The 10,955-nt window shown below is 35.5% G+C and overlaps 1 protein-coding gene and 1 long non-coding RNA gene across 3 annotated transcripts; one reads left to right on the top strand and one right to left on the bottom strand.

The window, feature by feature from the left end:
- The first annotated feature begins 1,314 nt into the window (after positions 1-1,314).
- On the top strand, positions 1,315-7,219 carry LOC125504219 (pre-mRNA-processing factor 40 homolog A-like). Of its 2 annotated transcripts, none has more exons than XM_048665896.1 (8): positions 1,315-1,591; positions 3,316-3,375; positions 3,449-3,676; positions 4,123-4,259; positions 6,353-6,456; positions 6,513-6,605; positions 6,671-6,891; positions 6,951-7,219. In XM_048665896.1, the coding sequence occupies exons 2-8, from the start codon at positions 3,367-3,369 to the stop codon at positions 7,170-7,172; spliced, it is 1,014 nt and encodes a 337-aa protein (XP_048521853.1). In that variant the 5' UTR covers positions 1,315-1,591; positions 3,316-3,366; the 3' UTR covers positions 7,173-7,219. The 2 variants fall into 2 exon arrangements, with proteins under 2 accessions (XP_048521853.1, XP_048521852.1); XM_048665895.1 differs by lacking the exon at positions 1,315-1,591 and adding an exon at positions 2,469-3,123.
- Positions 1,823-2,407, bottom strand: LOC125504220. The gene is made up of 2 exons (XR_007281344.1): positions 2,253-2,407; positions 1,823-2,117 (listed from the first exon to the last, which is right to left on the bottom strand). It is a non-coding gene; the product is annotated as an uncharacterized LOC125504220 (long non-coding RNA).
- Positions 7,220-10,955: the final 3,736 nt, after the last annotated feature.

Here is a 10,955-nt window from a genome sequence, read left to right as displayed (position 1 = left end):
ATTTAATTATTTTTTAATAAATCTTCTTTATAATTACAAAATGCTTTGCAGCAGGTTTTAAACTTGAAAATAAAAAGTAACAAAAATGTATTTATTTTGTAGGCTAGCATAGTTGCCAGATGTGCAATAAAGTATAGCGTTTGCTTTTGGTAAGTACCCCAAAAGTTTGAATTGCAAATTCCTCTCATAATCATCATTTTTGAAATGCTGAGGGCATATTCGCACGACAAAAAGCATTCTCCCATAGCTTGGACACGTTCTACAGTAAACTTTCCAACCACCAAATGCAAAATGCTAAGTTGTTTGCCTACAAGATTCCAAACACACCCAAACGGATTCACCCCATAATTCATTGAATGATACAATGAATTAATTGTTTCGTTTGGCTCTACCCGTTTTTACGAATGACACTCTGGCAACACAGCAAGCTAAAACGCTGAAAATCAGAGATTTTGTAAATACTTTTTTAGGGTATTTTTCTTCGCACTAAGCCCAAATCAGGTTACAAACGCGATTTTAAAAGCATTGAGCTATACATTGCAAAGTATATGAGTATATAACTTTCCACTTTTGAACTATTGCGTTTTAAATTCAATGAAAATCTGTCTAGGTTACATGCATTTTAAGTAGGATCAGCTGTTCACTTTACCAAAGTGCTAACCAGTGACGTCATGTGCGCACGAAAATCGAGTTTCCGTCCGATTAATATCCTACCTTGTATGCATTGTATCATGGGAATATACTTAGTATTAGCTTTATTCGCCGTGACGATTCACAACTGGTTCGGAACTGATCGCATGCGCGAAAAAAATTAGTCGTTCTGAACCGAAAGTTCTGTCTACAGTAGGGTCTGGTTCAGAACCCGTTCGTTACGGGTTCTAGGAATTCTAGGATTAAAGGAAAGACCAGCGGTTCTGACAAGCGCAGAACAATCAAATAATTGGGTTCGCATCAGCACTAGCGCTGGTCGGAATTTTAGAGCTCCAACTCAATCAATTTTCAAAAAAAAACACTCAATTTTTCGGGTTTTCCTAAATTTCTCAGAAACTAATCATCGCATTGGGGTATTCCGATTGCTCCATTAGTTTCCAAGTTATAAACAAAAAAGACAACATTTTTTGCAATAAATTGTTAATAGCTAATATATGGACCGGAAATGCGAGTGTAAAACACTATCTATTCATCCGCTCATTATCTTTTATATCGTCGCACAATTGGTTTGCTACTAGTATTTTCACGATAAAGCATTTTTAAATACAACCGGTTCACTGCGATTTTAATGTAGACCCTATCTAATGTCGCCGCAGTGACAATCGATCGATTATTAATCCGGATATCATTATGCGGTTTGCTTTCCGAAGTGTTTGCTAGATATCATAACAAAGGTCTTAGATAGAGGAAAGTAAATTAATGCCTTGGTGGGTCTATATTCAAATTAAAAAATATTTTTCAGTTGGAGACACTTTGTCATAAGAAGTCAGTGGCGACCTTTGTAACCTTCAGTAGTGAAATTTAGTGAGTAAGAAGTGGTCAAAAACCACTCCACAAGAAACACCACTTTGAAAAGTCGTTAGTAGAACGATTATCTATAGTGAGTATATTGTTAGCTTCACACCCATGAGCTAGAGCAACTAGAAAATGACCCAAAAAACTTGTTAGTAAAAGAATATCGACAAGGTCTGCTATTTTAGGTAATAAATTCGAACGCGATTGGGCTATAAACTAGCCAATTCCGATTTTAGTTGCTATAAAAAATACTGTTCTATTTTCTATCCGCATAAATATATAGTCAGTCGGTAATTCTGATACAAAACAGCTTATATGAGATGCGCATATTGTTATAGTTTATTTTTCTAATTATTTAGACGAGTAAATCCTGCAATTTTCAAAATGTAAAAAAAATATGTTGCTGTGGGGAAAATCTGAGTGTATGGCACATTAGAACTTCACATAACATTGCATACTTCCAATTAGTTAATTACTAGTCATACACGGAATGAACTTACATTTACATCAGCTCCAACAGTAAGTAAGTACTCCATAACAGCTCTTTGGCCGTAATCTGCTGCATATAAAATTGAAGGGCGTCCATCTACTTCCTGATTAACGTCTATATGCTACGAAAAAACATTAGTAGCTCATTAAAAGGTTTAACGTTCAAGCATTTTATGCTTCAGATTTGAAGAATCAATCATGAGTCATTTGCTGAAAAACATGTAAACGTAAGGAATGATTTGTTTTATTGAAATTACCTGTTTCTCTACAATTAGCTTCACTTGTTCTAAATCTCCATTCTTGATTGCCCACACGAATTCCCTACTCATGTTTATTGTTTTTATAAATATTTAAGATATTTTACAAATAATTGGAAAAAGCAATTTGCTTCTCTGAAAGTCTGACATCTAATCTGACACTTCTAACTTTTCAATTCTCTTCTTTTAAATTTGAATTCAATACCTCCCATTCAACGATGCCAATTCGGATCTGTCAAAAAGTAAAGGACTGACCACGTTTTCGTGTTGTATAATATTATTGTATTAGGAAATACAGTGATGCTATATTAAATGAAATATTCCAAGTTTTTGCAACTACTTGCAACATTTTTACTACAACGAAATACAAACTAAAAGAAAAGAAGAAAATAAATATATTACACGAATACACATGAAATAAGAGAAATAGTAGCTATAAATTATCAAATAACGATATGGTAATTAAGAACAGCAAATCCATTTTTGCATAAGAAATTCACAAAATCCCGCATGGTGACAAGTACTAATAATAAGTGAGCACGTTAACATAAAAGAGTCTCAAAATTGTGTCCAAAAATCCTCCATACCACAGGCATGGACTGTGACCCGCGGGTGCACTTGTTGGGAAAACTAGTAATGGGGAAGACTCAACTGAGGAACGATCCTATAGAAAAAAAGAAAGAACAAAAAGAAGAAAACAGGTTAGGTTGGTCTGGCGGATTTTGTCATTTTGTGTTGGTGTAGCAGCCGCAATTTAGGGAAGTGGTCGGAAGTCTAAAAAATATCTAAATTATCTTATTTAATTTAGTTATGAGCGAATGAAATATATTGATTTTCGCTATTTTTGTTGACACAAGCAGCGACCAGAATGGTAAGCAAATTACATTTTCATTAAAATTTCGTTTGGTTGTTGAGTTTGTTTGTCGTTATTGCTCAGTTCTATTAACTCTAATCAATCATATTTTGTAAGTACTTTCATATGTATGGCCTCGTGCTTTAGCTTTGTGGCGGAGTATATTTGGAAGCTATAAAATATCGTTCAATTCAATTAATATAATTTTAGGATCAATCGCAAGGTTTTGTTGCTCCTCCAGGCATTGGAACGCCTCCACTGATGCCTCAGGTAAACGTTTTTCTTGCGATATAATGCATATCTCATAGACGCATTGATAAGTATTCTTTCTTTACTTATGTAGGTACCGATTTCTGGTATGTCCGGATTTAGCCCGATTATCCCAGCCCCATTCAGTGTGCCACCTCCAGGATTTGGTGCTCCTGCTATACCTCCTGTCTTACCTTCACTTGGCGGTTCAATCAGTGAGTGGACTGAGCACAAAGCACCTGATGGTCGAACATATTATTACAACATTGTTACAAAGCAAAGTAGTTGGATAAAGCCGGACTGTTTAAAGACACCAGCAGAGGTAAATATTAATTAAAGCACCACGGTTCATTTGCTGCAAGAGAATATGCCGTTTAAGGAAGCAATCACATGCCACTATAAATAGACACCCTCTTCGACTTATTCGTGTATGATTTTAGAAAAAAAAACCATTTGATTCAAAAAGTAAAGAGCTTTCTAAAAAATCTTAAAAAAAAACAGTTGTCTTCCGGGACTCCATTGAAGTTAATTCCACTAAATTAAAGCAGGTCTGTTTGTAAATGGTAAATATTTTTCATATCCTAATATAAAATTTCTATGGTATTGTTGGCCAAAGTTTACTTCACTAATATAATCTTAAATCGAAGAAGTCATTTCCGATTTCTCGTTGTAGCGACTTAAAGTGCACATTTTTTTATTTAAATGATATAAACAAAATTAATTTAATGCAATATCGAGCAGATAGAGTTATAATATTGTTTGTTATAGGTGGAATTGTGTCAGTGTCCCTGGAAAGAATTTACTGCTGAAAATGGAAAAACATACTATCATAATATTAACACAAAAGAATCACGATGGATTATACCACCCGAATTGGAAGAGATCAAAAAAAGGGTTACAGAAGAGTAAGTACAGAAAGTAGTAAAGTTGACCATATTTTCGGAATTTTTTTTCAAGAAACATTTTACAATGGGCCTTTTGCATTAAATTTATTTTTTATTAAAATCATACTAGAATACAAGATTTGTTGCAAATAAATACACTGCAAGAAAAATAAATCCCGAAAAATAATTTGCTATTAAATAGGCTTTCAAATCTGATCAAATTGACGTCATGCGGAAACGCCATGTGATTGGTCAGACGTCACGAGACAGGCCGGCCTTCATGTAGTCCTTGTGTTCATTTAAACGGTATCTTGTCTTTTGTTTTATGATGTTGTTTTGTTCTTATCGAACCATCCACCTTTTTCGACAATAACAGTATCAGATGTACGACTACCAAAGCCGGGTGAAATAAAGGTAATTATACCGTCTGGTCTGGAAGATATCAGATATTTTATTGTATTGCATTTTTTTATAATTAGACCACGTTAAAGCTTGTTTGATTTTCTGGCTTTTGGATTTCAATTTCTAAGCATTCTATTATAGCATAAACTTTGCTAAAACGTGTTCTAAAGGGTATCGGAAGACCATTTTTTACTTTATAAGCTGGCATCCACACTATCAAACTTCGATATCCGGTTAATTGGTTCAATTGACTGATAAAATTCTACTAGCAGTAGGTACTTGTAGAAACTCCAAAATCGTCTCCTAATTCTGCAAAACTTATCAAAGCATTTTTTTTGTAATACTAAATAATGTTTACTTAAAAATTATGTATACTTGTTACCTAATTGAGTAAATTGTTTTATCAGTTCAATTATAAATAGATTTTCTGTCATTACGTCCAGTTATAATTTTGAATTATTTTGTATTTTCATAAAAGTATGTTTCGCTATAGACTTTCGATGTCCTTCATTTACCTCAACGCCAGGCTCAGAATCATCAGACCTAGATAAAGTTGAACGATATTCTTCATTCATAGCATCACTTGAGCTTGACAATCTCGATTCTGACGATACGTATATTTTTTTTTTAATTAAAATAGGGACAAAAAACTATTGTTTTACACCGAACGAATAGCTTATATCGTTCTTAATTCTTTGTGAATAAGCTATATTTCATTTTAATTTCTGATCTAAAAAAGAAACAATTTTTCGCATGGAGTTCGCTCTCGGATTTCGATTGACACGGTCTCGGACGAGCTCCCGGTTCATGACGGTTCTGACGGTGCGCTTAATAAAGTAGCTTAAATGTGTTGAATAAAAATGAAACAGAACATATATGTAGGGTTTTTAACGGATAATCGAATAAAAACAATAAAAACTTTCAAAGTAAACAATAAACAAAACAAAATAAAAAACAATAATAACTATTCATATCACATTCATGACAATATAGTTGTCTTTTTTATTGTCACCTGGTATTATATCATATTTAAATAGATTATTTTATTTAAACATCATCATCATTATCATCATCATCATCGTATAGAAGGCGGTATAGGCCTCCTTCCGTGTGGGTTGTTGTTACGTACTATTTTGGCTAGTCTATCGTCATCCATTCTGTTTACATGCAGATTCCATTCTCTTCTTCTCTTTCTTATCCATCTCACTATGTCGTCAGTTTGGCACTTTTCTCTTATGTCCATGCTTCTCTGTCTGTGGTTCAATGTGTATCCCGTTATTGTTCTTAGGACCTTCATCTCGGTTGTTCTTTGTATCCTCTTTGTTAATGGTGTTTCCGGTCTTATCTCTGCCCCGTATGTCATAATAGGTCGCACGCATGTTTTGTAGATTCTGGACTTGCATCCTGTACTGAGGTATTTATTTTTCCATATTATATGTTTAAGATGTCCCGATATTGTGGCTGCTTTGTTTGTTTGCTTTCTCACCTCTTCCTCTAGGAATCTTGTGCTCGTTATGTTGCATCCCAGGTTTTCGAACGACATGGTTTGGTCGACGATGGTACCTTTTATTACTAGCTTACAGCGCAGAGGGTCCCTAGCTATGGTCATGCATTTGGTCTTTGTATTCCAACATGTTCTCTTAATTTAGAGTGATTAAGATAAAATGTGCTGCAGAAATGTTTTAATGTTATTGATGTAATAAATATTTTAGGTCTAAACCAAAAAGCGTGCCAGTGTCACCCAAAGAAATTACAAGCCCTTTTTCAATATCTGCTTCCATTTCTCCATCAAACTCGCCAAACGTTTCAAATTCCAGTAAGTAAATAACTAATTCATTAAGTAATAAATTGTAAAGATAGTCGTTAATTTAGCTGCCAGTCCAGGTCCAAAGAGTAACGCGATGGAAGCGGCAATGGCAGCAACATTAGCAGCAATTTCCATTCCAACTCCTCCTAACCGACCTGGTAAGTTAAACTGTATTATCAGTTTGGTACAGTATGGCTAGAATGTTAGATTCTTGATTTTGCAGAAGATGATGTGTATACGTCAAATCATTATGATCGAACTGAAACAAAACCGTCGACTCCCGAACCGAAAGTATATAAGGATAAGAAGGAGGCTATGGAAGCATTTAAAGACCTATTAAAAGATAAAAATGTCCCATCCAACGCATCGTGGGATCAGTGCGTAAAAATTATTCAAAATGATCCACGGTATGAGACGTTTAAAAAACTGAATGAGAGGAAGCAGGTACTTGCTTTTTTTATAACTAGTCTTAACCATTTTTGATTCAATACATTTTTTCTCAGGTTTTTAATGCGTATAAAACACAAAAACAGAAAGACGAGAAAGAAGAACAGAGAACCAAGGCCAAGAAGTCAAAAGAACACCTTGAAGAGTTTCTGATGAAGTCGGATAAAATGCTGTCTACCACTAAATATTACAAGTGCGATGAGCTCTTCGGTCATTTGGAGGTAAAATTTCAGATTAATTCAAAGTATGCTTTCAAACCTAGCAATAACAAGTTGTGAACTGTGTTTGATCAATCTGCCAAGCATTTAAAATCTGGTCTAAACCATATGGCGTTTGTTTAGAACTCAGATGCAAAGCTTGATTTAAACACTGTTAGGGGAATGGTCACACGCACTCCCGTTGACAACTTTCATATATCAGAACGGTTGCTTGTCGTAAAGCTGGGTTCTCATGAGTCTGGACTGCGTGGTGCAGGAAAGTCCCCTAATTTTAATATTTTCCGCTTGCCGTGCGGAAGAAGGTGAAAACCTAGGTTATCTCCAGTGAAAAGTTAATGGTCGACAGTACATCCACAGATCAGAGATTGAGTCCACAGATCACAAAGACAAAAGTTTGTTCATAGGTCACTTTCCTTGTTGGCTCGGAGCTCAAGTTGTGGAGGCACGCATTACATGCAAATGCAAACTATGAAAGCTTAGTTGTCATGGGAATGTGATAGACTTGATCTCAAGAACGACTTCTTAAGGAAAGACCCATTCATCGATCAGCAAATTTTCGGTATTTTGGAAAAAAATATCGCTGAGGTAGTCACGCTTGGAGGGGCGCCATCATGCTGATCAAATAGGTGTCTACGTACACCGAGCGGCAAATTGTCCAAATATTCGGTTTAAAAATTTTCTAAAATGTAAAAAAAATTTGTCTGGTGATCCGAAGAAGGTCTAACTTGCCATTTAAATCATCTTGATAAAAATGTAATTCCAAGACACAATAATTTCTAATTGCACAATAAACATTAAATTGTCAGTCAGGTTTCTTGAAAAATTGCTCTCTGAACACATGTAAATTTGATTTGCTCCAACAATGGGATTATGTCAACAAACGGCCCCATTTTTTTGTAAATTGAGCTCCGTCTGTCCCGATGATATTGTTTCCTTGCGACTAAGTCATGAGAAATTGACAGAATGCCACTCTGCTTGAAAAAAACGGTTCATTTAAGATGTTCATCATCATCAATTAGCCATTTGTGTCCACTGCTGAACATAGGCTTCCTCAAGGCGTTTCCACTTCGGTCTATTCTGGGCTTCTTGGATCCAATTTCCGGCAATTATCTTGATGTCATCTGTCCACCGGGTCGGCGGCCTACCTACTATCTTGTCTTGGTCTCCACACCAAAACCTTTTTTGTCCATCTGCCATCGGACATACGGCCAGCCAACCGCCACGTATGTCGTGTTATATATTTTTTTATTTCCAGTGCTTTTTGTGTTATTTGCAACTTGTGAATCGATTTCTTCGCCAGAGTAGCGTTTCTGCTCCGTAGGTTTTTACGAGCAAGACACATTGTTCGTAAACTTTCCTTTTAAGGCAAATCGGGATATTCCTTTTGACACTATGTCGAAGTTTTTCAAATTCAGCACACCCTAAGTGTATTCTCCGTTGAATCTTGCAAGTTTGATTATCTCTACCTAGTCTGATTTAATATCCCAATTATTTATAATCGAAGACTTGTTCTATTTGGTATCCGACACTTTTTAATGTTCCACAAAGAACGAGGTTTGTCATAAGTTTTGTTTTCTGCATGTTCATGTTTAGGCCTACTCTCTTTGAAGCTTCTCTCAATTCATCCAACATCATTAAAATGATCTGCAATCAGTACAATGTCATCTGCGAAACGGAGATGATAGTCTCTCGCCGTCAATGTTTACACCCCTGGTCTCCCAGCTCAGTGTTATAAAAACACATTCGAGAACTGCCGTGAAAAGTTTTGGGGAGATAGAATTCCTCTGCAATCTACAGTAACTTTTCCGTATTATTCGTTTGTGTACCGGTTTTACCTTGGAGGGCAAATATTTATTTTTTGCCATTTGAGATGTTCTTTCTGAGTATCTTCATGCTTTTATTTTCTTCTATAGTTTGTGTAATATAGTAACTATCATCATTGAACTTTCTTAAATAATTTCTCACTTCCTTGGATATATCTTTATTCAAGCTTCTCAGTTGCTCTCGGATTTCTTCTTTCGGCAGTTCTCGTCTGAACCTCATGAGGTGTTTGGTACTTTGTCGAAGCTTGTGATCATTATTGTCTTTTTTCTTACAATATCGATTCTCTGCACGCTTGATTGCATTTAGTATGGTGTTGTTTACAGCTTCGATATCATTTGCGTCAATAAGGGTTTTGTCCAAATTGGCTGATACTGTTCTTAATATCTTTATTCTTATTAATTTACCTTTAAAAAACCTTAATTCTGAATATAATCTGATAAAACTCTCCTTTTTTTTCTTTTCTTTGACACCATTATGATATTCTTATCTTTCCAGAGTCTCAGTCAAAGTTTATTGTTATTGTTTATAAATGAAATAAACGATATTCAAAATTTTTACTTCACACTTTGACTGAGACCCAGGAAAGATAAGAATATCACAAGTACACGCAGTCAGGAAAATAAATCAGAATTTGCCACCATTTTATGTCCTTCCTTGGCAAGACTTAATTCAATTTTGGCTCTGACCAGTCTGTGATCGATGGTAGTATGAAATCTTTGTAGTGTTCCTATCTGGGCTCGTCCATGTACTGGGTGTCCCAAGAGTAATGGCACAAAACAAAATGGTGGATTCCTGGGGTGAAAATATGATGATTTAACACAACTTACCTTAGTCCGAAAGTTGACGGTTGCCGACCTACTGGGCGTCAAAGTTATATTTAAATTTCAGTTTTTCGTTATTCTACTTTGAACGGAGCTGCACATTTTAACGAAATTTGGTATACAGGGGTTTTTGAGCATAATAAATCCAAATCTATCATCAGATTTTGATCAACTTGTAGAAAAAAACCACCTACGGCGATATCTGGGCAAAAAAATTGTGTCATCTTATTGGTCACCCGGTATTCTGACTTCTAAGTTGGTTGGGTCAAATCGCCTATTAATTTTGCACAAAAAAGGTATTCTTAGTCGATGTCCCAACAAGCCTCTGTTTTCGAGATATTTGCGATTACACCGCAAAATGCAGTATTTTCAAAAAGAAGCCACGATAAGTATCTAAGTAAAAAAATATTCACTAAACATCATTCTTTAACAGTAGGATCTTTTTATCATAATCACTAACAATGAAACGTTCATTTTCTACTGCAATTGCTCAAAATGTCCCCCGTTAACTTCAATACATTTTGAAATGAGTTTATTGAGGAATCGTCTAATTTAAAATAACATATTTTTATTTTGAAGTCATTCGGCGGCATTCATAATTTTATTTATCAACTCATCTCGGGTGCCTACCGTTTGATTGTACACTAATAATTTTAAATAACGCCAAACACAAAAATCTAATGGGTGAAAGTCAGGAATAGGCCAAGCCCAAGAACTTCCACGACCTATCCACCGATTTGTAAAATGTTGGTTTAGGTAATTACTAACGGCTCTAGCAAAATCGTCCTCTAATACTGGCGTAAAATTCTGTACCGGCTTAAAATGGCAAGGATGGAGATTTTCTTGCTGAAAAATCCTATGAACTGAAGACTTGCTTTCGCCAGTTGCAGCTTTCAATCGTCTTGTGCTTGTTTCTGGATTTTCTCCAAGACGAACCAGAACGTCTTCCCCTAACGGACGGTAGATGTCTCCGAATAACTTGAAATTCGGTTGCCTCCTAATGGGATACAATTCTAATGCCCGGTTTCTCAATATTTGCCCTTATTGGTTCCATAACTATGTAGTGGATAGTTATAAGACCGATAAGATTTTATGGGTTTCCGAACGGTGACAGACAAAGTTATATCGAGCTCATAACAATCCGTTGGATAAGTACCTTTTTAATTCGACCGACAGAGGGAACTGCTTGATAGGGTAT

Source organism: Dendroctonus ponderosae, unplaced genomic scaffold (genome assembly GCF_020466585.1).
Source record: "Dendroctonus ponderosae isolate FM_Combo_2020 unplaced genomic scaffold, Dpon_F_20191213v2 Dpon_F_20191213_4, whole genome shotgun sequence".
In the NCBI taxonomy this organism is placed as follows: Eukaryota; Metazoa; Arthropoda; class Insecta; order Coleoptera; family Curculionidae; genus Dendroctonus; species Dendroctonus ponderosae.
Note: the sequence above shows the minus strand (reverse complement) of the source record. Positions and strands in the feature narration are given on the sequence as shown.